General features: G+C 47.2%; 1 protein-coding gene across 1 annotated transcript in view; it reads left to right on the plus strand.

Annotated features, from left to right (window-relative positions):
- Positions 1-26,788, plus strand: part of RPS6KA6 (ribosomal protein S6 kinase A6) — a gene marked incomplete at its 5' end in the record, with an annotated part of 174,005 nt that overhangs the window by 38,079 nt on the left and 109,138 nt on the right. Inside the window, 5 exons of the mRNA XM_082263849.1 lie at positions 1,018-1,089; positions 6,987-7,103; positions 14,269-14,350; positions 19,771-19,851; positions 25,072-25,151. Of these exons, the coding sequence (XP_082119975.1) occupies positions 1,018-1,089; positions 6,987-7,103; positions 14,269-14,350; positions 19,771-19,851; positions 25,072-25,151 (432 nt within the window). The remainder of the gene's footprint in view (positions 1-1,017; positions 1,090-6,986; positions 7,104-14,268; positions 14,351-19,770; positions 19,852-25,071; positions 25,152-26,788) is intronic.

Genomic DNA, 26,788 nt, shown 5'->3' on the forward strand with positions numbered 1-26,788 from the left:
ATAAGGCTTACCTGTAGTTATAAATAATATCTCCTAAACCGGCATGGTTTAGGAGATATTTACAGTGCATGCAGCCGCTCGCGCTCTGAAGGTCCGGGGGGACCTTCAATTAATTTGCCGGGAGCTTGCGTGCGGGAGTGACGTCATCGCGGCCCCGGCCAATCATCGCGCCGGAGCCGTCTCTTCTGGACAATCACCGTGCCGGAGCCGCCGAACCCGGAAGAGACGGCGAGGGATCATGGCAGCGCCCGCAGCGATGTCCCGTGTCGGGGCTTCGTTCTAAGGTAAGTTACACATAATGGGCTAGTATGCGATGCATACTAGCCCATTATGCCTTTGTCTTGCAGGTTTTTTTTTATTTTTTTTTTATCTTTTAGGGTTTACAACCGCTTTAAGACAGGGCAGAAGACCCCCCCCCCCCTCCCACTGTGTAACAGATTTCAAGGAGGAACACTTCCGCATTCAAAGGTTCATGACAGGGCGGATCTTTAACCACTTCCGGACCGCCCGCCGCAGTTTTACGTCGCTACTTTGACGTTAAATACCGGGGTTATGGCAGCAGATAGCTGCCATAACCCCGGTATTTTCTAGACGTCGGATGGTCCTCTTTCTCATAAAAGTGGTCCCAGCGGCGGACTTGGGGGAAAATCTTCCAGAAGTGGGTAATGGGAGTTGTAGCGCACCATATAATTTTAACATTTACAATTTTCCATATTCGGTATAAGGATCTTGGTTGCAGCTTTAACACTTATCAGTGCACCTATTACACTGTCAGCTGATGGTGTTACCATTACTAATAATTGTTACTATTTACAGTTTTTTTTTATTTTTTTTAGTAAAATAATTAGGACATTTTTGGATTTTTTTGTTTGTGTTTTATATTTTAATAAATTGTTTGAATTTATTGTACTACATTCTGTTGTGCATGACTTGAATCCACAGAATCTCTCCTTATGGAGTTTTCATTTGGAGAAATCTCCATCCCTCCAATGACATGTCTGATGGTTTGCTCCATAGGTGAATGGTATGAAGATGGTGGATGAGCCCATGGATGAGCCCATGGATGAAGGGGAGCCGCTGTCACCCTATGTAAGTAGGAATGGTCCGGCCCGCCTTTGCTTTGCATGTTTTTGGCACTGGGTGAATGTCACGGGAGGTGAAGTGTGAATATCTGGGGGGGTTGATGCAGCGTGGAAAGCTTTGTCCTTGGGCTGCCCTCCGACACCCGGATCATAAAAAGCCGGATAAACACTGGAAATGAGGCGGAACGCAGGGCAAAGCTTCCCGTTTCATTATTTAGGTTTACTAAAAATCTCTTCATATTTTCAAAACTAAACTCCAGATTCCCTCCCGTCTTCCAGAGGAGGCTCCTCCTCCTGGACTAAAACGGCTTCCTCCGATTTCACTGCACACTGTGCGCTTCTCACCATGTGCATCAGAAGATAGAACCCCCCCTCATTTCCTGGCTGGAGGACCTTCAGCATCATCTCCAGGGGTCCTCCAACTACGACCCTCCAGCTGTTGCAGAACTACAAGTCCCACGAGGCATTGTAAAACTCTGACATTCACAGACATGACAAGGCATGATGGGAATTGTAGTTCCTGAACAACTGGAGGGCCGTAGTTTGAAGACCCCCTGATGTAGGCCAGTGATGGGGAACCTTGGCACCCCAGATGTTTTGGAACTATATTTCTCTTACGTCCTCCGACAGTCGCCGCCTCTTCATATTCGTCACATATGGGGTATTAGACTTTGCTCCGAAGGAGTAGCTAGGCAACAGAATATGTTAACATTAAAGCTTTTAACATATCCCACCCTCAAGGGGTGGTCCCCTCAGTCAATACCCTCCTACTTCCTGCAACCATATCTCAGTTTCAATGTCTAGCTTGTCAGGAGTGGCTGGCTCTCTCTGTGCTGGGGCTTTCTGCCCCAGACTCTTTCTTCTTTTTAAGATTTTGTTTGAGTTTTTCTCTCTACCTTTACTTAGCTGTTATTTTTATCAGCGTTAGTTAGTTCTTCTGATGAAGAGGATCATGCGGACTGGGTCTCGGGCTGATCCCCCTGGTCGCAGGTCGTGGGTCAGTGGCTTCCCAGTCTGCCATCGAGCGTTCAGCCAGGTAACGCTCCTGGCACAGTGAACGACCCATCCCTGTTCGGTGCAGGGATGATTGGTGAGGTGGCTACCTCACTGGACGCTGTGCGGTTTCTTAACCCCCGTTTTGTGCGTCTTGTATGCGACTCTCCCTGCCTCATGTGCAGCGGCTTGTTCGCCTGTGCGGGTCCCCCACGCCATCGGGGGTTTTATTCCAATCTGTTCACCGTGCCCAGGAAGGAGGGCAAGGTTCGTCCAATTCTGGACTTGAAGGCTCTGAACCGCTCTGTGCGGGTTCGCAAGTTCCGCATGGAATCCCTGCGGTCGGTGGTGGCTGCCCTGGTTCCGGGGGAATTCATGGCCTCCATCGATTTGTAGGATGCGTATCTTCACATCCCCATTTTCGAGGGTCACCAGAGGTACCTTCGATTCGCCATTGCGGAGGATCACTACCAGTTCGTGGTGTTGCCTTTTGGTCTCGCCTCGGCTCCGCGGGTTTTCACCAAGGTGCTTGCACCGGGTCTGGCATTATTGAGGGCCCAGGGCATTTCTATCCTGGGGTATCTGGACGACATTCTGGTACGGTCTGCGACCAGCCAGGGTCTGGAGGAGGGCCTGTCTGTCACGATGCAAACTCTGCAGGAGTTTGGTTGGACGATAAATTTTCCAAAGTCGACACTGAGTCCGTCGGTTCGTCTTCCCTACCTGGGAATGATCCTGGACTCGGTGCAGGCAAAAGTCTTCCTGCCGGAAGACAAACTCAGAACTCTCCAGGAGGAAGTCAGGTCCCTCCGGGACGTTCCGCTCTCGTCTCTGCGGACGTGCATGAGATGTCTGGGATTGATGGTCTCGGCCTTCGAGGCGATTCCCTTCGCCCAGTTTCACACGCGGGGTCTCCAAGCGGAGATCCTGTCCATGTGGGACGGACGACCTCAATCTCTGGATCTTCAAATCTCGTTGAGTCATCGCACCAGAAGAGACCTTCTGTGGTGGCTCCAGTCCCCGATGGTGTCCGGGGGCAAGTCGTTTCGTCCTATCTCGTGGAAGGTGATCACCACGGATGCCAGCCTGTTGGGCTGGGGTGGTGTTCTGGGCGTTCTGTCCGCCCAGGGAACTTGGTCGGAGGGGGAGTCCTCCATTCCGATCAACATTCTGAAATTGCGTGCGATAAATCTCTGTCTTCATCGCTGGACGGACCGGCTGCAGGGCTGCCCGGTTCGGGTGCAGACGGACAATGCCACGGCGGTGGCCTACATCAACCACCAAGGGGGCACCAGGAGTGCCCGAGCGGCTCGAGAAGTGGCCGACATTCTGACTTGGGCCGAGACTCATGTCCCGGCGATAACGGCGGTGCACATTCCGGGGGTGGAGAACTGGCAGGCGGACTCTCTGAGTCGCCAGACCCTGGATCAGCGGGAATGGTCTCTCCACCCAGCTGTCTTCCAGATGTTGTGCGCGAAGTGGGGTCTTCCAGATGTGGACCTGTTCACGTCTCGTCTCAACAACAAGGTGAGGAGGTTCGTGGCAAGGACGCGCGACCCTCGGGCAGACGCGTTGGACGCGTTAGTGGCCCCGTGGCGTCAGTACAAGCTGATGTACGCGTTTCCACCGATTCAGTTGCTGTCCAGGTTCCTTCGCAGGTTACAATCGGAACGCAGCACGGTGATTCTTGTGGCGCCGGACTGGCCTCGCCGGTCCTGGTACGCAGACCTCGTGAATCTGGCGGTCGACGCCCCGTGGCGTCTACCTCTTCGAGACGATCTCCTGTCTCAAGGGCCGATATACCATCCTGCTTTACAGTCGCTGGCTTTGACGGCCTGGCTGTTGAGACCGAGGTCCTGAAGGAGAAGGGTCTCTCCCCGGAGGTCGTTCATACCTTGATCAACGCGAGGAAGTCTTCCTCGGGGAAGGTTTACTACCGTACTTGGAAGGCCTATTTTGCCTGGTGTGAGTCCAGGGGGTTTTCACCCCGCACGTACTTGGTTTCTCGAGTGCTGTCCTTCCTTCAAAGGGGTGTCGATCAGCGTTTGGCGCTGGCTACGATAAAGGGTCAGGTGTCTGCGCTGGCCGTTCTGTTTCAACGTCCCGTGGCTTCCAACTCCTTGGTTGGCACTTTTGTTCAGGGAGTGCGGCATCTGGTTCCTCCTAGGAGGGATCCTCTGCCCCCTTGGGACTTGAATCTCGTTCTATCTGTGTTACAACGTGCTCCTTTTGAACAGATCAGGGAGATCTCGTTGTCTATGTTGTCCAAAAAGGTCGCCTTTTTGGTTGCGATCACTTCGGCTCGCAGAGTGTCGGAGCTGGCGGCTTTGTCCTGCAAGTCTCCGTATCTGGTTGTTCATTTGGATAAGGTGGTCTTGCGACCTAATCCTTCTTTTCTTCCGAAGCGAGTTTCGGAATTCCATCTTAATGAGGATATTGTCTTGCCTTCGCTGTGCGCGAAGCCTAAACATCCGAAAGAGGTGAGACTGCATTCTTTGGATGTTGTTCGGGCGATAAGGGTTTACCTTAAATCGACTGAGTCTTTTCGAAAGACGGATTCCTTGTTTGTTCTTCCAGAGGGTCCTCGGAAGGGCATGGCGGCGTCGGCCTCTACCATCGCCAAATGGATCAGGCAGACCATTGAACAGGCCTATGCTTTGCAGGGGAAGGTTCCCCCTGTGCCTGTGAAGGCACACTCTACTAGATCTCTGAGTACGTCTTGGGCCTGTCGTCATGGGGCTTCTGTAGCCCAGGTGTGTAAGGCGGCGACCTGGTCGACCGTGCACACTTTCACAAAATTCTACAAAGTAGATGTTCAGGCATCGGCGGATGCTTCCTTTGGCCGCAAGGTTCTTAGTGCGGCAATTCCCTAGGGTCCCTTGTTGGGGACCTCTGGCTGTTGGGATGAGTTTTTTTATCCCCTGGTTCTTTGTCTTTTCCTGGGTTGTTGCTCCTGTTGAGCAATTGTTTTTTCCTGTAGCCCAGCTGGTTTCCTTCCTTTGGTAAGGTTCCTTTCTTTGATGCGGAGACTGCGTTGCCTTTCGGCGCGGATGCGTTTCCCACCCCTCATGTTTGCACTGCTTTGGGACATCCCCATATGTGACGAATATGAAGAGGCGGCGACTGTCGGAGGACGTAAGAGAAAACTGAATTTTTGTAAAATCTTACCTGTAAAATTCCTTTCTCTGAGTCCTCCGACAGTCGCCGCCCCCGCCCCTCTTTTGGGGTTTGGTTGTATACTCTACTGCTATTCCACTAAAACTGAGATATGGTTGCAGGAAGTAGGAGGGTATTGACTGAGGGGACCACCCCTTGAGGGTGGGATATGTTAAAAGCTTTAATGTTAACATATTCTGTTGCCTAGCTACTCCTTCGGAGCAATCATGGGAAATGTAGTGCCAAATGTGCTGGTGAGCCTCCATAGCTGAAAACACTGAAATCCAATGAATGAAAAGGGGCGGGGCCAGGGACCGTCGGTCTGGGGAGGAAAGGCCTAAATCAGCGATGGGGAACCTTGGCACCCCAGATGTTTTGGAACTACATTTCCCATGATGCTCAACTATACTGCAAAGTGCAGGAGCATCATGGGAAATGTAGTTCCAAAATATCTGGGGTGTCAAGGCTCGCCATCGCTGATCTAGGCCTTTCCTCCCCAGACTGATGGTCCCTGGCCCCGCCCCTTTTCATTAATTGGATTTCAGTGTTTTCAGCTATGGAGGCTCAGCAGCACATGGGGGTGTTACCCAGGTAAATACAGAAACGCCCACTCCTCAGAAACGCCCACTCCTCAGAAACGCCCACTCCTCAGAAACGCCCACTCCTCAGAAACGCCCACTCCTCAGAAACGCCCACTCCTCAGAAACGCCCACTCCTCAGAAACGCCCACTCCTCAGAAACGCCCACTCCTCCGAAACGTCCACTCCTCCGAAACGCCCACTCCTCCAACCCAATATTCCCAACACACACATTCCCGTAGAGGTGACTGTACAGAGCATCCGGAAATATTCACAGTGCTTCACTTCTTCCACATTTTATGTTACAGCCTTATTCCAAAATGGATTAAATTCATTATTTTCATCAAAATTCTACAAACAATCCCCCATAATGACAACGTGAGAGAAATTTGTTTGAAATCTTTGCAAATTTATAAAACATGAAAAAAAAATCCCATTTTCATAAGTATTCACACCCTTTGCCCAATACTTTGGTGAAGCTCCTTTGGCCCCAATTCCAGCCTCCAGTATTTCTGAGTATGATGCTACAAGCTTGGCACTCCTATTTTTGGGCAGTTTCTCCCATTCTTCTTTGTAGGACCTCTCAAGCTCCATCGGGTTGGATGGGGGAGGGTCGGTGCACAGCCATTTTCAGATCTCTCCAGAGATGTTCAATCGGGTTCAAGTCTGGGCTCTGGCTGGACCACTCAAGGACATTCACAGAGTTATCCCGTAGCCACTCCTTTGTTATCTTGGCTGTGTGCTTAGAGTCGTTGTCCTGTTGGAAGATGAACCTTCGCCCCAGTCTGAGGTCCAGAGCGCTCTGTAGAAGGTTTTCATCAAGGATGTCTCTGTACATTGCTGCATTCATCTTTCCCTCCATCCTGACTAGTCTCCCAGTTCCTGCCACTGAAAAAACATTCCCACAGCAAGATGCTGCCACCACCATGCTTCACTGTAGGGATGGTATTGGCCAGGGGATGAGCGGTGCCTGGTTTCCTCCAGACATGACGCTTGCCATTCAGGCCAAAGAGTTCAATCTTTACGGTTTTGGTTGTAACATGACAAAATGTGGAAAATTTCAAGGGGTATGAATACTTTTTCAGAATAAAATGTAGCTTTAGGATGAGTGTTGTGTCCCTGTTATTGGCTGGTGTCACTCTGTACATCGGTGTCACTGATTGGTTTGTTTCTGTAGGATGAAGGAACGGTGAAGGAGATTCAGATCACGCACCATGTGAAGGAGGGGTGTGAGAAGGCGGATCCCGCGCAGTTTGAGCTCCTGAAGGTCCTCGGTCAGGGCTCTTTTGGAAAAGTAAGTGATTCCCCCCCCCATGTCTGCTATTCTCTCTCTGCATAACTTACCGCTTGTTGTTGAAAACAGCAGAAAGTGTAGTGAGAAGTCTGGGGGGGGGGGCATTGCTCACTTTGTACAAAGCGGGGGAACACTGAGATTCTCAGCAATGTGGGTGATGCTGGCTGCCGCCTGAACGATGCGGAGGAGGGGATCGGAGTCATAGAGCTCCATGAGACTTGTACTCAGAATGCACAACAATGCCTAGCAATCCGGGGGGAGGGGGGGATATCCTCCGTGGTTCTGACAGGTGTCCACTCCCATTTCTGGGTGGGATCTCTGGGATGTCAAACTGGCGGCCCTCCAGCTGTTGCAGAACTACAAGTCCCATGAGGTTTTTCAATTACACATATGACTCCTATAGGCAGAGGCATGATGGGACTTGTAGTTCTGCAACACCTGGAGGGCCGCCAGTTTGACACCCCCTGATTAAGTCCCCCCCCCCCCCCTTCCCCTGCAGCCTTCTGTGACACAACACCGGCCCAGAAAACTACGGGACCGATCTCTACACTGACTGCACTCCTACAGGGATGGACATGGTCAGCAACAATACTCAGGGAGGATGGGGGGGGTTATACCACTAAAGGGGTCCAAAGTGTGCCAAGACCCCCCCCCACACCATTACACCACCACCACCAGCCTGAACCATTACCCCCCCTCCCCCACACTATTACACCACCAAACTGAACCATTATCCCCCCCTCCTCCTCCCACACCATTACACCACCACCACCACCAACCTGAACCATTGCCCCCCCCCTCTCCTCCCCCACACCATTACACCACCACCACCAGCCTGAACTATTACCCCCCCCTCCCCCACACCATTACACCACCACCACCAGCCTGAACCGTTACCCCCCCCCCCTCCTCCCCCATACCATTACACCCCCACCACCAGCCTGATCCGTTGTTACCCCCCCTCCTCCCCTACACCATTACACCACCACCAGCACCCTGAACCCTTACCCCCCCATCCCTTCCTCCCCCACACCATTACACCCCAACCACCAGCCTAAACCATTACCCCCCCCTCCTCCCCCACACCATTACACCACCAGCTTGAACCATTACCCCCCTCTCTCCTCCCCCACACCATTGCACCCCAACTACCAGCCTGATCCATTACCCCCCTCCTCTCACACACCATTACACCACCACCAGCCTGAACCGTTAAACCCCCACCCCCTCCTCCCCCATACCATTACACCCCCACCACCAGCCTGATCCGTTGTTACCCCCCCTCCTCCCCTACACCATTACACCACCACCAGCACCCTGAACCCTTACCCCCCCATCCCTTCCTCCCCCACACCATTACACCCCAACCACCAGCCTAAACCATTACAGGTTATTTCTGGGGGTTATCATTGTCACAGGTTATTTCTGGGGGTTCTCATTGTCCCAGGTTATTTCTGGGGGTTATCATTGCTGTCCCAGGTTATTTCTGGGGGTTATCATTGCTGTCACAGGTTATTTCTGGGGGTTGTCATTGTCCCAGGTTATTTCTGGGAGTTCTCATGGTCACAGGTTATTTCTGGAGGCTATCATTGTCACAGGTTATTTCTGGGGGTTATCATTGTCACAGGTTATTTCTGGTTGTTATCATTGTCACAGGTTATTTCTGGGGGTTCTCATTGTCACATGTTATTTCTGGGGGTTGTCATTGTCCCAGGTTATTTCTGGGGGTTATCATTGTCCCAGGTTATTTCTGGTTGTTATCATTGTCACAGGTTATTTCTGGTTGTTATCATTGTCACAGGTTATTTCTGGGGGTTATCATTGTCACATGTTATTTCTGGGGGTTATCATTGTCCCAGGTTATTTCTGGGGGTTGTCATTGTCACAGATCATTTCTAGGGGTTGTCATTGTCCCAGGTTATTTCTGGGGGTTGTCATTGTCACAGGTTATTTCTGGGAGTTCTCATTGTCACAGGTTATTTCTGGGGGTTATCATTGTACCCGGTTATTTCTGGGGGTTATCATTGTCACAGGTTATTTCTGGGGGCTATCATTGTCACAGGTTATTTCTGGGGGTTGTCATTGTCACAGGTTATTTCTGGGGGTTGTCATTGTCACAGGTTATTTCTGGGGGTTGTCATTGTCACAGGTTATTTCTGGGGGTTGTCATTGTCACAGGTTATTTCTGGGGGTTGTCATTGTCACAGGTTATTTCTGGGAGTTCTCATTGTCACAGGTTATTTCTGGGGGTTGTCATTGTCACAGGTTATTTCTGGGGGTTATCATTGTCACAGGTTATTTCTGGGGGTTGTCATTGTCACAGATCATTTCTAGGGGTTGTCATTGTCCCAGGTTATTTCTGGGGGCTATCATTGTCACAGGTTATTTCTGGTTGTTATCATTGTCACAGGTTATTTCTGGTTGTTATCATTGTCACAGGTTATTTCTGGGGGTAATCATTTTCACAGGTTATTTCTGGGGGTTATCATTGTCACAGGTTATTTCTGGTTGTTATCATTGTCACAGGTTATTTCTGGGGGTTGTCATTGTCACAGGTTATTTCTGGGGGTTATCATTGTCACAGGTTATTTCTGGTTGTTATCATTGTCACAGGTTATTTCTGGGGGTTGTCATTGTCACAGGTTATTTCTGGGGGTTATCATTGTCACAGGTTATTTCTGGTTGTTATCATTGTCACAGGTTATTTCTGGGAGTTCTCATTGTCACAGGTTATTTCTGGGGGCTATCATTGTCACAGGTTATTTCTGGGGGTTGTCATTGTCACAGGTTATTTCTGGGGGTTGTCATTGTCACAGGTTATTTCTGGGAGTTCTCATTGTCACAGGTTATTTCTGGGGGTTATCATTGTCACAGGTTATTTCTGGTTGTTATCATTGTCACAGGTTATTTCTGGTTGTTATCATTGTCACAGGTTATTTCTGGGGGTTGTCATTGTAACAGGTTATTTCTGGGGGTTCTCATTGTCACAGGTTATTTCTGGGGGTTATCATTGTACCCGGTTATTTCTGGGGGTTATCATTGTCACAGGTTATTTCTGGGGGTTGTCATTGTCACAGGTTATTTCTGGGGGTTGTCATTGTCACAGGTTATTTCTGGGAGTTCTCATTGTCACAGGTTATTTCTGGGGGTTATCGTTGTCACAGGTTATTTCTGGTTGTTATCATTGTCACAGGTTATTTCTGGGGGTTATCATTGTCACAGGTTATTTCTGGGGGTTATCATTGTCACAGGTTATTTCTGGGAGTTCTCATTGTCACAGGTTATTTCTGGGGGTTATCATTGTCACAGGTTATTTCTGGGGGTTATCATTGTCACAGGTTATTTCTGGGAGTTCTCATTGTCACAGGTTATTTCTGGGGGTTATCATTGTACCCGGTTATTTCTGGGGGTTATCATTGTCACAGGTTATTTCTGGGGGTTATCATTGTCACAGGTTATTTCTGGTTGTTATCATTGTCACAGGTTATTTCTGGGGGTTGTCATTGTCACAGGTTATTTCTGGGGGTTATCATTGTCACAGGTTATTTCTGGTTGTTATCATTGTCACAGGTTATTTCTGGGGGTTGTCATTGTCACAGGTTATTTCTGGGGGTTATCATTGTCACAGGTTATTTCTGGTTGTTATCATTGTCACAGGTTATTTCTGGGAGTTCTCATTGTCACAGGTTATTTCTGGGGGCTATCATTGTCACAGGTTATTTCTGGGGGTTGTCATTGTCACAGGTTATTTCTGGGGGTTGTCATTGTCACAGGTTATTTCTGGGGGCTATCATTGTCACAGGTTATTTCTGGTTGTTATCATTGTCACATGTTATTTCTGGGGGTTATCATTGTACCCGGTTATTTCTGGGGGTTATCATTGTCACAGGTTATTTCTGGGGGTTCTCATTGTCACAGGTTATTTCTGGGGGTTATCATTGTACCCGGTTATTTCTGGGGGTTATCATTGTCACAGGTTATTTCTGGGGGTTGTCATTGTCACAGATCATTTCTAGGGGTTGTCATTGTCACAGGTTATTTCTGGGGGTTGTCATTGTCACAGGTTATTTCTGGGAGTTCTCATTGTCACAGGTTATTTCTGGGGGTTATCATTGTCACAGGTTATTTCTGGGGGTTGTCATTGTCACAGATCATTTCTAGGGGTTGTCATTGTCCCAGGTTATTTCTGGGGGCTATCATTGTCACAGGTTATTTCTGGTTGTTATCATTGTCACAGGTTATTTCTGGGGGTAATCATTTTCACAGGTTATTTCTGGGGGTTGTCATTGTCACAGGTTATTTCTGGGGGTTATCGTTGTCACAGGTTATTTCTGGTTGTTATCATTGTCACAGGTTATTTCTGGGGGTTATCATTGTCACAGGTTATTTCTGGGGGTAATCATTGTCACAGGTTATTTCTGGGGGTAATCATTGTCACAGGTTATTTCTGGGGGTTATCATTGTCACAGGTTATTTCTGGGGGTTATCATTGTCACAGGTTATTTCTGGGGGTTGTCATTGTCACAGGTTATTTCTGGGGGTAATCATTGTCTCAGGTTATTTCTGGGGGTAATCATTGTCACAGGTTATTTCTGGGGGTTATCATTGTCACAGGTTATTTCTGGGGGTTATCATTGTCACAGGTTATTTCTGGGGGTTGTCATTGTCACATGTTCTGGGGGTTATCATTGTCACAGGTTATTTCTGGGGGTTCTCATTGTACCCGGTTATTTCTGGGGGTTATCATTGTCACATGTTATTTCTGGGGGTTATCATTGTCACAGGTTATTTCTGGGGGTAATCATTGTCTCAGGTTATTTCTGGGGGTAATCATTGTCACAGGTTATTTCTGGGGGTTATCATTGTCACAGGTTATTTCTGGGGGTTATCATTGTCACAGGTTATTTCTGGGGGTTGTCATTGTCACAGGTTATTTATGGGGGTTATCATTGTCACAGGTTATTTCTGGGGGTTATCATTGTCACAGGTTATTTCTGGGGGTTCTCATTGTCCCAGGTTATTTCTGGGGGCTATCATTGTCACAGGTTATTTCTGGGGGTCATCATTGTCCCAGGTTATTTCTGGGGGTTATCATTGTCACAGGTTATTTCTGGGGGTTGTCATTGTCACAGGTTATTTCTGGGGGTTGTCATTGTCACAGATCATTTCTAGGGGTTATCATTGTCCCAGGTTATTTCTGGGGGTTCTCATTGTCCCAGGTTATTTCTGGGGGTTATCATTGTCCCAGGTTATTTCTGGGGGTTATCATTGTCACAGGTTATTTCTGGGGGTTATCATTGTCCCAGGTTATTTCTGGTTGTTATCATTGTCCCAGGTTATTTCTGGCTGTTCTCATTGTCACAGGTTATTTCTGGGGGTTATCATTGCTGCCACTAAAACCAATGCTGCCACTGACAGCAATAATAGGGCTTACTTTACTTTCACCATGCCTTTAGTTTATGACCCCTGCACTCCGTATACTTCAGTGTGATGAAAAGGGCCACAGTCAGCATTCCTTTTCCACTGTCAATGGCTTGTATAACATGGTATCACTTGTTTTCTGTCTAGTCGTTTGTCATTATATTATAGCGCCTTGAAAAAGTATTCACGTCCCCTGAAATTTCCCACATTTTCTCATGTTACATCCAAAAACGTAAATTTATTTTATTGGGATTTTATGTGATAGACCGACACAAAGTGGCCATAATTGTGAAGTGGAAGAAAAATGATAAAGCGTCTGTGATCAGCAATTTTCAAGTCTTGCCACAGATTCTCAATGTGATTTAGGTCTAGACTGTGATTGGGCCATTCTAACACATTCTATCATCTGAGCAGAGCTCCTTCTTCCACATGTTTGCTGTGTCCCCCACATGGCTTCTCCCAAACTGCAAACAGGACTTCTTATGGCTTTCTTCTTGTCACTCTTCCATAAAGGGCAGATTTGTGGAGCGCACGACTAATAGTTGTCCTGGGGACAGATTCTCCCACCTGAGCTGTGGATCTCTGCAGCTTCTCCAGAGTTCCCATGGGCCTCTTGGCTGCTTCTCTGATGAATGCTCTCCTTGCCTGGATGGTCAGTTTAGGTGGACGGCCATGTCTTGGTAAGGGCCTGGCCGGTCAGTTTAGGTGGACGGCCATGCCTTGGTAGGGGCCCGGCCGGTCAGTTTAGGTGGACGGCCATGTCTTGGTAGGGGCCCGGACGGTCAGTTTAGGTGGACGGCCATGTCTTGGTAGGGGCCCGGCCGGTCAGTTTAGGTGGACGGCCATGTCTTGGTAGGGTTGCAGTTGTGCCATACTCTTTCCATTTTCCCATGATGGATTGATCAGCGCTCCGTGAGATGTTCAAAGCTTGGAGATTTTTTTATAACCTAACCCTGCTTTACACTTCTCCACAACTTTATCCCTGACCTGTCTGGTGTGTTCCTTAGCCTTCATGATGCTGTTTGTTCACTAAGGTTCTCTAACAAACCTGTGAGGGCTTCACAGAACAGCTGTATTTATACTGAGATTACATTACACACAGGTGGACTCTATTTACTAATTAGGTGACTTCTGAAGGCAATTGGTTCCTCTAGATTTTAGTTAGGGGTATCAGAGTAAAGGGGGGTGAATACAAATGCAGCCACACTTTTCACAGATTTATTTGTATAATTTATCATTTTCCTTCCACTTCACAATTATGGCCACTTTGTGTCGTCTATCAAATAAAATCCCAATAAAATACATTTACGTTTTTGGTTGTAACATGACAAAATGTGGGAAATTTCAAGGGGTGTGAAAACTTTTTCAAGGCGCTGTACATCTGCTTTTATTATAACAGTGGGTTCAGGGGCGGGGACTTGGCTTCCCCCACTTATACTTCCAGCACAGCACCCCCAAAAAATTGTCTGGAGCCGCCTCTGACTGACACATTACCTCAGCATGCTGGATGTAGTAAACATTGAACATTTTAGCACCGAGATTAAAAAAACGGATCAATCACAAATGTACGATGTCAGAGACAACATCCGATATTACAGATATAACCGAGACCTGTGAGCAGGAGGAAATATTTAGGGGAGGGAAGATGTAGCATAGCAGAAGAGGGATTGGATAAGTAATCTTTACATTCTGAGCCATTCCAGTTTTTATATCACACAAATACTTCTATTTTTTTCCCCCGCAGGTTTTCCTCGTACGGAAATTGATCGGTCCCGATGCCGAACAACTTTATGCAATGAAAGTATTAAAGAAAGCTTCTCTGAAAGGTGAGCTCCTCCCCTTTATCACCAAATTCTTATTCAGAAGGGGCAGCACCCACCAAAGCTCCTCCCCTCCTGCCAATCTGCTTATAGAGCTAACATTGCCTCTGCAAAAAGACAAAAATTTCCCTGCACATTTACCAGCCAGCCTGCAAAAATGTCCCAGCACATTTACCAGCCGGCCTGCAAAAATGTCCCAGCACATTTACCAGCCGGCCTGCAAAAATTTCCCAGCACACTTACCAGCCGGCCTGCAAAAATTTCCCAGCACACTTACCAGCTGGCCTGCAAAAATGTCCCAGTACACTTACCAGCCAGCCTGCGAAAATTTCCCAGCACACTTACCAGCCAGCCTGCAAAAATGTCCCAGCACACTTACCAGCCAGCCTGCGAAAATTTCCCAGCACACTTACCAGCCAGCCTGCAAAAATGTCCCAGCACACTTACCAGCCGGCCTGCAAAAATGTCCCAGCACACTTACCAGCCGGCCTTCAAAAATTTCCCAGCACACTTACCAGCTAGCCTGCAAAAATTTCCCAGCACACTTACCAGCCAGCCTGCGAAAATGTCCCAGCACACTTACCAGCCAGCCTGAAAAAGTAAAAAAAATTCCCTCCACATTTGCAAGCCTGCAAAAGACATAAATTTCCCAGCACACTTACCAGCCAGCCTGCAAAAAGACAAAAGTGACCCGGTCTGTCCATTCATGTTGAAGGCAGAGGGTTAGCTGCACATATATGTGGAAGCCGCAGTGCCCACCTCAAGGCTCCTCTGCGGTCCTAACTCTGTATTTGAGGGTCTCCAAATTGGTGCCCATATAACAATGGATAGAAAAACCTCCCTGGCGGTATTCCTGGGTCGGGGGTTCATTTTCAGTAACAAAAGCGGTAACCCCAAGCCACATTCGGGGTTACCCTGTAGTGATACTTACCTTGTCCCTACCATCCCCCGATGTCCATCTGCTGTGTCCTCCGGGCAATGCCAGCATTCGTCTTCCGGGTTCCCTTTCCTGCGAGCGCCACGACGCAGGGGGGCGGAACCGGGCGGGAAATTAAAAAAAAAAGTACACAAAATATGAGATGATACATTGTAATCTGTGAGGATCACATTACTGGATCAAATCATTTCCCCTCAATTCTGTCCCCAGTGCCCCGCCTGCACTTTAAGGCTCCTTTCACACTGTGGAGTCCGTCGGTGGACTCAATTATTCTCAGCGGGGGATCGATCCGCCGATCCCCCGCTGAGCAGGCGGTGTGTGCGGAGACGGAGCGGTCAGGTTCCTGCTGTTCTCTATGGGGGAATCGGATGAGAACGGACAGTCTGTCCGATCCGCTGGATGGATGGAAAATAGGGTTTCCATCTCTCCATATTTGACGGATCGGATTGGATGTCTGAGGACATGTCTCCGCCCACATCCGATGCCCCCATAGAGATGCATGGGGCATCCGTTCAGATCCGCCTGAAAAACTGACAGGGACCGGATCTGAATGGTCCGCTAGTGTGAAAGGGGTCTTACTGTTTTATTCCTTTTATTTTTATTAACCACTCGCTGACCGCCCCATGCAGATTTACCTGCGGCAGGTCGGCTCGGCTGCACATAATCATGTAGATCTACGTGATTACGTGCACGCGGTTTCGGCAGCGCGCGCTGTCAGAGCCGCGCTCCCACTGTGATTAAACACAGCGGGAGCCAGACCGGGGGAAGAGCGGACTCGATCACCGCCGGCCTCCCGCAATCTTCAGAGAAAATGACAGGAGACCCGTGTGCCTATGTAAACAAGACCAGGCGGCTCTCCTGTCAGGCAGGCACAGTGAGATTTTGTGTCTCAGCTAAGCTGAATCACCGATCTCTGTGTTCCTGTCACAGAGCCCCTCCCCCCCCACAGTTAGTAAGCACATTTAGGCTTACACTTAACCCCTTGATCACCCCCAGTGTTAACCCCTTCCCCGCCAGTGTCATTTATACAGTAACAGTGCATATTATTTAGCACTGATCACTGTACTAATGTCAGTGGTATATCTGCATGTAAAGGCAGGCGTCCCAATACTTTTGGTGATATAGTGTACAATACAGTTTTATAGCTCAGTCTGTGCACTCCTATTTTATTATTTTACATACATGTAACACGCCTCCTCTTAGGGTGATGCAGACTGGCGGGGGTTTCCATACCAGGTTCTGGTTCTCGGTGCATTGTGGGTAGAAAAGTAAATTGGGTTCCGGGCACTTCAGTCTTCTTATCATTTATTGCTGAACCCAGGTTTAGGAGAGGAGGGATTAGGGATGCAGGTACAGGGACACGCTGGATGCCAAGCAAGAGCAGAGTGGCAGTGCCACCTCATCAGTGCTGCCCATCAGTGCTGCCTATTGGTGCTGCATATTAGTGCCTCTTCATCAGTGCTGCATATTAGTGCCACCTATCAGTGCTGCATATTAGTGCCTCCTCATCAGTGCTGCATATTAGTGCCACCTATCAGTGCTGCATATTAGTGCCTCCTCATCAGTGCTGCATATTAGTGCCTCCTCATCAGTGCTGCATATTAGTGCCTCCTCATCAGTGCTGCATATTAGTGCCACCTATCAGTGCTGCATATTAGTGCCTCCTCATCAGTGCTGCATATTAGTGCCACCTATCAGTGCTGCATATTAGTGCCACCTATCAGTGCTGCATATTAGTGCCTCCTCATCAGTGCTGCATATTAGTGCCTCCTCATCAGTGCTGCATATTAGTGCCTCCTCATCAGTGCTGCATATTAGTGCCACCTATCAGTGCTGCATATTAGTGCCTCCTCATCAGTGCTGCATATTAGTGCCACCTATCAGTGCTGCATATTAGTGCCACCTATCAGTGCTGCATATTAGTGCCTCCTCATCAGTGCTGCATATTAGTGCCTCCTCATCAGTGCTGCATATTAGTGCCACCTATCAGTGCTGCATATTAGTGCCTCCTCATCAGTGCTGCATATTAGTGCCACCTATCAGTGCTGCATATTAGTGCCACCTATCAGTGCTGCATATTAGTGCCTCCTCATCAGTGCTGCATATTAGTGCCGCCTCATCAGTGCTGCATATTAGTGCCACCTATCAGTGCTGCATATCAGTGCCTCCTCATCAGCGCACATCAGTAAAGGAGAAGAATTATTTATTTACAACATTTTGTAACAAACTAAGAAAAACTTTTTTTTTTTTTTTCAAACTTTTCTTACAGAAATAGAAGTTTCTTTTGGTGGTGTTTGGTCACCACTGAGGTTTAATATATATATATAAAAAGTTTATTTTAGTTTATGATAGAAAATGTTGTAAATAGGTTATTTTTCTCCTTTACTGATGTGTGCCGATGAGGCTTCGCTGATGAGGAGGCACTGATGGGTGGCACTAATAGACGGCACTGATGAGGAGGCACTGATGGGCAGCACTAATAGACGGCACTGATGAGGAGGCACTGATGGGCAGCACTAATAGACGGCACGGATGGGCAGCCTTTATGGGCGCTGATGGGTGGCACTAATAGACGGCACTGATGAGGAGGCACTGCCACTCATGGATGAGGACGCACTAAAATGCAGCACTGATGGGCACTGACTGTCTTCACTGATGGGCACTGTTGGTTGGGGCTGCACTGATAATAAGGGCACTGACTGGCTGTACTGATGGGCACTGACTGGCTGTACTGATGGGCACTGGCTGTACTGATGGGCACTGACTGGCAGTACTGATAGGCACTGGCTGTACTGCTGGGCACTGACTGGCTGTACTGCTGGGCACTGACTGGCTGTACTGATGGGCACTGACTGGCTGTACTGATGGGCACTGACTGTCTTCACTGATGGGCACTGTTGGGGCTGCACTAATAATAAGGGCACTGATCATCTGTGCAGGTCTCCCCTGTGGGGAAATGCCTCTGTTTGGCTCTCCTCTCCTCTCCTAACACGCTGCCAGTGTGAGGAGAGGAAAGCCGATAACCAGCATATATCCTTGTTTACGTGTGATTGGCTGTGATTGGACCCAGCTGATCACATGGGTAAAGAGTCGCGTCATCGGCTCTTTTCCGCGATCGGGGATGCGTTGACGTTCACCGCGCTGCACCCCCCCTGCGGGCGCCAGGATTAGTACTACATTATAGGACGCTGTCCCAGAACAATAGAACAACCCCGCCGCCATCATTTGCCTATACGGTGGGTGGGAGGTTTACCTGCAGGGGGCCCATGCCTCAAAGATATGGGCACACACTGGACGGCAGAAATCAGGCTTGCAGGCTGCCCTCTGCCCTGTTTCGAAGTAATATGTAAAGGAACTTAACCACTTCAGCTCCGCCCCCCGCAGTTTTACTGCAGCAGGCAGCCGCTCCTGGACAAAGTGACGTAGTACTACATCGCTCGCTTAGGAGGCTCTAGGGGGGGAGCGCGTGGCGCTGGCGGCACGCTCCCACCCCTGCTTATCAGCTGGAGAACCAGCGCATGTGACCGGCGGCTCCGATGGCCGCCGGCCACTCGCGATCTCCCGCAGCTGAGAGAGAAGGACAGACAGCTGATGTAAACACAACCGTCTGTCATTCTCCCTGAAGTGATCACAGAGGCTATATAGGATCACATGTCTCTGTGATTACTTCACAAGCCACGCCCCCTGACAGTTAGAATCACTCCCCTAGGGACACACTTAACCCCTTAATCACCCATACTGTTAACCCCTTCCCTGCCAGTGTCATTATTACAGTAACAGTGCATATGTATAGCACTGATTACTGTAGTAATGTCACTGGTCCCCCCAAAAGTGTCAAAAATGTCAGTTAGGGGTCCAATCTGTCCGCCGCAATGTCGCAGTCCCGCAAAAAAAATCGCAGATCGCCGCCATTACTAGTTAAAAAAAAAAAAACAATAAAATGACAAAAATCTTTCCCTTAGTTAGTAAACGTGATAACTTTTGCGCAAACCAATCAAAATACACTTATTGCGATTTTTTTTTTCTTTTTTACCAAAAATCTATAGCAGAAAATAAATTGGCCTAAAATGTTAAAAAATTTTGATTTTTTCATTTTTTTTTTTTGAGAATTTCATATTAAAGAATGTGAAAAATATTGTTCTTTTTTCAGAATTGTCGCTCTTTTTTTTTGTTTATAGCGCAAAAAAAGAAAAAAAAAAATCGCAGAGGTGGTCAAATACCACCAAAAGAAAGCTCTGTTTGTGAGGGGAAAAAGGACACCGATTTCATTTGGGTACAGCGTCGCACGACCGCGCAATTTTCCGCTAAAATCACGCAGTGCCGAATCGCAAAATAGGGCCTGGTCATTGAGCAGCCAAATCCTCCGGGGCTTAAGTGGTTAAAGGGTGTGATTTGTGTTTTTTTTAAAAAAATGTTATACTTACTAGAATTTTAGTAACCTAAAAATGTTCTTTTATTTATTTTTTTTGTGAAATCTCTCCCTGACCAGTCAGAGACCGAGTTCGGACCAAGATGGAGCGCGATATTCTGGTGGAGGTGAACCATCCATTTATTGTTAAGTTGCACTATGGTGAGTGTCTACTGATGTAACTGACCCAACGCATCCACTGATTGTCAAAAGTATTGGGACGCCGGCCTTTACACACACATGAACTTTAATGGCATCCCAGTCTTAGTCCGTAGGGTTCAATATTGAGTTGGCTCCACCCTTTGCAGCTATAACAGCTTCAAGTCCTCTGGGAATGCCGTCCACAAGGTTTAGGAGTGTCTATGGGAATGTTTGACCATTCTTCCAGAAGCGAATTTGTGAGGTCAGGCGCTGATGTTGGACGAGAAGGCCTGGCTCGCAGTCTGTGCTCTAATTTATCCCAAAAGTGTTCTATCGGGTTGAGGTTAGGCCAGTCAAGTTCATCCACCCCAATTTCACTCATCCATGTCTTTATGGACCTTGCTTTGTGTACTGGTCCAAATCATTTGGTGGAGGGGGGATTATGGTGTGGGGTTGTTTTTCAGGGGTTGGGCTTGGCCCCTTAGTTCCAGTGAAGGGAACTCTTAAGGCATCAGCATACCAAGACATTTTGGACAATTGCATGCTCCCAACTTAGTAGGAACAGTTTGGTAATGGCCCCTGTAATAGAACACCGACCCAACAATGTGCTTGTGTGCTGCCGTCAGAGTACCGCTTCCTTCAGTCTTGAACAAAGATATCAGATATTCTAGCCGCCCCCATACTAAACTAGCCGTGAATAGCTTGTATAAGTTCTGGAATATTTATTGAACAAACTCACACAGAATATATACCCCACAAGGTCAGGTCATTTTGGACAATTTCTTGCTCCTTACTTTGTGGGAAGAGTTTGGGGATGGCCCCTGTAACGGAACCGCAACCCCACAATGCACTTGTGTGCATCAGTCAGAATACCGCTTCCTTCAGTCTGGAACATAGATATCAGATATTCAAGCCGCCCCCCATACAAAACTATCCGAGAATAGCTTGTATTAGATCTGGAATATTTATTGAACAGACTCACACAGAATATATACCCCACCAGGTCAGGTGCCTGATTACATTATCATATGTAGATGAAATTGTGTACAGAAATATAATTAACATAGCTTTATGCATTTATACAACTTGCCATGGAGGCTTTTGTATAAACAATTGTTTTTTTCTTATACTATTGCTTTTTGTTGCTTACGAATCTGTGTGTCCACAGGCTTCACCTTACCTATTGTTAGGTACGCTCCTCATTCAAAGTCCCAACTTCTTCCTCTTCTTCAATATAATTAACATATCTAAGGAACAACCAACACAAGCCATCTTCTACTTTCCCACTAGCAACTAACAGATGACAGTGATTTTAATTAACCTGAGTTAAATAACTAGCAGACTTGCTGTAATCGAGCTCATGAAGTACAAAACACATTATTATAAGTGTAAACACGTCACACCTTAATACACAGACAATAGCAGGAGACCACCAGTCACAGACTGTCCATCTCTGACATTGAAGAACATGGAACAGAAGCCAATGTGTCACCGGCTCTTTCAATGAACATGCTCAGAATCAAACAAACCAGGAATAGTCTTCTTATATTTCTTGAGGGATATTGTTGATAAATATTACTGTCCCATTTGAAGTAATCCAAACCGTTTTCTCAGTGTCCATTAAGTAGCTGTCCATCATTTTTTTGGTCACCCTGTGCCCCATAGACTTTATGAACAATATCTCTCAAGAAATATAAGAAGACTATTCCTGGTTTGTTTGATTCTGAACCTGTTCATTGAAAGAGCCGGTCACATTGGCCTCTGTTCCATCTTCTTTAATGTCAGAGACGGACAGTCTGTTACTGGTGGTCTCTTCCTATTATCTGTGTATTAAGGTGTGATGTGTTTACACTTATAATGTGTATTGTACTTGATTACAGCTTGATTACAGCAAGTCTGCTAGTTAATTAACTCAAGTTAATTAAATTAATGTTAATGTCATCTATTAGTTGCTAGTGGGAAAGTAGAATACTGTTTGTGTTGGTTGTTCCTTCTATATGTTAATTATATTTCTGTACACAATTTCACCTGCATATAATAATGTAATCAGGCACCTGACCTGGTGGGGTATATATTCGATGTGAGTTTGTTCAATAAATGTTCCAGACCTTATACAAGCTATTCTCAGATAGTTTTGTATGGGGGCGGCTAGAATATCTGATATCTATGTTCCAGACTGAAGGAAGCGGTATTCTGACGGATGCACACAAGCGTATTGTGGGGTCGCGGTTCCGTTACAGGGGCCATCCCCAAACTTTTCCCACAAAGTAAGGAGCCTGAAATTGTCCAAAATGTCTTGGTATGCTGACACCTTAAGAGTTCCCTTCCCTGGAACTAAGGGGCCAAGCTCAACCCCTGAAAAACAACCCCACACAATAATCACCCTCCACCAAATGATTTGCACGGGTACACAAAGCAAGGTCCATAAAGACATGGATGACCGAGTTTGGGGTGGAGGAACTTGACTGCCCAGCACAGAGTCCTGACCTCAACCTGATAGAACACCTTTGTGATGAATTGGAGCACAGACTGTGAAACAGGCCTTCTAGTCCAACATCAGTGCCTGACCTTACAAATGCGCTTCTGGAAGAATGGTCAAACATTCCCATAGACACTCCTAAACCTTGTGGATGGCCTTCCCAGAAGAGTTGAAGCTGTTATAGCTGCAAAGGGTGGAGCCAACTCAATATTAAACCCTACAGACTAAAACTGGGATGCCATTAAAGTTGTGGTGTAAATGCCGGCGTCCCAAAACGTTTGCTATTATAGTGTACAATACAATTTTATAGCTCAGTGTGTGCACCCCTATTTTATTTTTTTACATACATGTAGCACGCCTCCTCTTAGGGTGATGCAGACTGTTCCCCTTAGCAGCGTGGCGGGCGTTTCCATACCAGGTTCTGGTTCTTGGTGCATGGTGGGTAGAAAAGTAAATTGGGTTCCGGGCACTTCAGTCTTCTTATCATGTATTGCACTTACACCAGTGCTGGGGGTTATTATTGCACTTACACCAGTGCTGGGGGTTATTATTGCACTTACACCAGTGCTGGGGGTTATTATTGCACTTACACCAGTGCTGGGGTTTATTATTGCACTCACATCTGTGCTGGGGTTATTATTGCACTCACACCTGTGCTGGGGGTTATTATTGCACTTACACCTGTGCTGGGGGTTATTATTGCACTCACACATGTGCTGGGGTTTATTATTGCACTTACACCTGTGCTGGGGGTTATTATTGCACTCACACATGTGCTGGGGGTTATTATTGCACTCACACATGTGCTGGGGATTATTATTGCACTCACACCTGTGCGGGGGGTTATTATTGCACTCACACATGTGCTGGGGTTTATTATTGCACTTACACCTGTGCTGGGGGTTATTATTGCACTCACACATGTGCTGGGGGTTATTATTGCACTTACACCTGTGCTGGGGGTTATTATTGCACTCACACACGTGCTGGGGTTTATTATTCCACTTACACATGTGCTGGGGATTATTATTGCACTCACACCTGTGCTGGGGGTTATTATTGCACTCACACATGTGATGGGGTTTATTATTGCACTTACACCTGTGCTGGGGGTTATTATTGCACTCACACATGTGCTGGGGGTTATTATTGCACTCACACCTGTGCTGGGGGTTATTATTGCACTCACACATGTGCTGGGGGTTATTATTGCACTCACACATGTGCTGGGGGTTATTATTGCACTCACACATGTGCTGGGGATTATTATTGCACTCACACCTGTGCTGGGGGTTATTATTGCACTCACACATGTGCTGGGGTTTATTATTGCACTTACACCTGTGCTGGGGGTTATTATTGCACTCACACATGTGCTGGGGGTTATTATTGCACTTACACCTGTGCTGGGGGTTATTATTGCACTTACACCTGTGCTGGGGGTTATTATTGCACTTACACCTGTGCTGGGGTTTATTATTGCACTCACATCTGTGCTGGGGGTTATTATTGCACTTACACCTGTGCTGGGGGTTATTATTGCACTCACACATGTGCTGGGGTTTATTATTGCACTTACACCTGTGCTGGGGGTTATTATTGCACTCACACATGTGCTGGGGGTTATTATTGCACTCACACATGTGCTGGGGATTATTATTGCACTCACACCTGTGCTGGGGGTTATTATTGCACTCACACATGTGCTGGGGTTTATTATTGCACTTACACCTGTGCTGGGGGTTATTATTGCACTCACACATGTGCTGGGGGTTATTATTGCACTTACACCTGTGCTGGGGGTTATTATTGCACTCACACCTGTGCTGGGGGTTATTATTGCACTCACACCTGTGCTGGGGTTTATCATTGCACTCACACCTGTGCTGGGGGTTATTATTGCACTTACACCAGTGCTGGGGATTATTATTGCACTCACATCTGTGCTGGGGGTTATTATTGCACTCACACCAGTGCTGGGGATTATTATTGCACTCACACCTGTGCTGGGGGTTATTATTGCACTTACACCAGTGCTGGGGATTATTATTGCACTCACATCTGTGCTGGGGGTTATTATTGCACCCACACCTGTGCTGGGGTTTATCATTGCACTCACACCTGTGCTGGGGTTATTATTGCACTTACACCAGTGCTGGGGATTATTATTGCACTCACATCTGTGCTGGGGGTTATTATTGCACTCACACCAGTGCTGGGGGTTATTATTGCACTTACACCAGTGCTGGGGATTATTATTGCACTTACACCTGTGCTGGGGATTATTATTGCACTTGCCCCAGTGCTGGGGGTTATTATTGCACTTACATCTGTGCTGGGGTTTATTATTGCACTCACACATGTGCTGGGGGTTATTATTGCACTTACACCTGTGCTGGGGGTTATTATTGCACTTACACCTGTGCTGGGGGTTATTATTGCACTCACACCTGTGCTTGGGGTTATTATTGCACTTACACCTGTGCTGGGGGTTATTATTGCACTTACACCTGTGCTGGGGGTTATTATTGCCCTTACACCTGTGCTGGGGGTTATTATTGCACTCACACCAGAGAGGAGAGCGGGTCTGCTGGCGGGGGGGTCAGTGCTGGGTCCAGGGGGTGTCAGGTAAGTGTTTAGGGGGAGGCGCAGACATTGGAATGTATTTTATACTTTAATGACCGTTATTCCCTCATTCCAGCGGCCATGTTGGTCTGTTATGGGTTCATTGAAGACCAATCCAGTTTGTTTTTTCCTCTCAGCCTTTCAGACAGAAGGGAAATTATATCTGATTCTGGATTTTCTCAGGGGAGGAGACGTCTTCACACGCTTATCCAAAGAGGTAACTCTCTGCTTTTATGTGTATGTCCCCGGAACCCGCAATATACGCCCGCAATATACGCCCACAATATACGCCGGCTATGGTTTCCTTCTGCAGGTTTAACCCCAACTCTAAGAAACGTAACCACTTCAATACCGGGTGATTTCTGGCACTTCGCTCCTACATGTCAAAATCATAATTTTTTTGCTAGAAAATTACTCGGAACCCCCAAACATTATATATATTTTTTTAGCAGATACCCTAGAGAATAAAATGGCGGTCTTTGCAACTTTTTATGTCAAACGGTATTTGCGCAGAAATAAAAAAAAAAAAAAAACTTTTGTGAATTAAAAAAAAAAAAAAAACCCTAAAGTTAGCCCAGTTTTTTTGTATAATGTGAAAGATAATGTTACGCCGAGTAAATAGATACCCAACATGTCACGCTTTAACCACTTAAGCCCCGGAAGATTTTACCCCCATTCCGACCAGGGGGTATTTTGCGATTCGGCACTGCGTGACTTTAACGGACAATTGCGCGGTCGTGCGATGCTCTAAACAAATTTGGCGCCTTTTTTTTCCCACAAACAGAGCTTTCTTTTGGTGGTATTTGATCACCTGTGCGATTTTTTGATCACGCGCTATAAACAAAAAAAGAGCGTCAATTTTGCAAAAATAACAATATTTTTAAAATTTTTTTATATGAAATTCCCCCCAAAAAAAATGTAAAAATCAAAATTTTTTAACATTTTCGGCCAATTTGTTTTATGCTACCTATGTTTGGTAAAAAAAATCGCAAAAAGCGTATTTTGATTGGTTTGCGCAAAAGTTATCGCGTTTACTAACAAAGGGAACGATTTTTGTCATTTTTGTTGTTTTTTTTTTTAACGCGTAATGGCGGCGATCTGCGATTTTTTTTTTTTTTTTTTTTTTTTTTTTGCGGTACTGCGACATTGGGGCGGACAGATCGGACCCTTGACTGACATTTTTGACACTTTTGGGGTTACCAGTGACATTACTACAGTAATCAGTGCTATACATATGCACTGTCACTGTAAAAATACACTGATAGTGAAGGGGTTAACTTTATTTGGGAGGGAGGGGCTGTGTGTGTCCCTAGGGGCGTGCTTTCTACTGTGATTGGCTGTGGCTTCAGATGTATGAAGAGTGATCAACGGTTCTACATAGTAGATCTGTGTGATCAGTGTTTTTACACCGAGGAGAATGACAGGTGGCTTGTTTACACAAGCTGCCTGACTTTCTCCCTCTCCCCCGCTGATCGCCGAGTGACCGGCGGACATCGGGTCCGCCGGTCACACGCGCGGGGGGGTCCGTGACCACGCGGGAGCGCGCCTCCGGGGGCGCGCGCTCGCTCCCTAGACCCTCACAAGCTAGTGACGTAGCCCTACGTCACTTTGCCTGTGAGGGGCTGACTGCCGACGTAGACCGGCGTTAGGCAGTCGGCAAGTGGTTAAAATTGCGCATACTCGTAGAATGACACCAAACTTTGGTACTTAAAAATCTCCATAGGCGATGCTTTAACATTTTTTGCAGGTTACCAGTTTAGAGTTACAGAGGAGGTCTAGGGATAGAATTCTTGCTCTCGCTCTAACGTTTTGCGGCGATACCTTACATGTGCGGATTGAACGCTGTTTACATAT

Source organism: Pelophylax lessonae (assembly GCF_965119305.1).
Source record: "Pelophylax lessonae genome assembly, chromosome: 7".
NCBI lineage: Eukaryota > Metazoa > Chordata > Amphibia > Anura > Ranidae > Pelophylax > Pelophylax lessonae.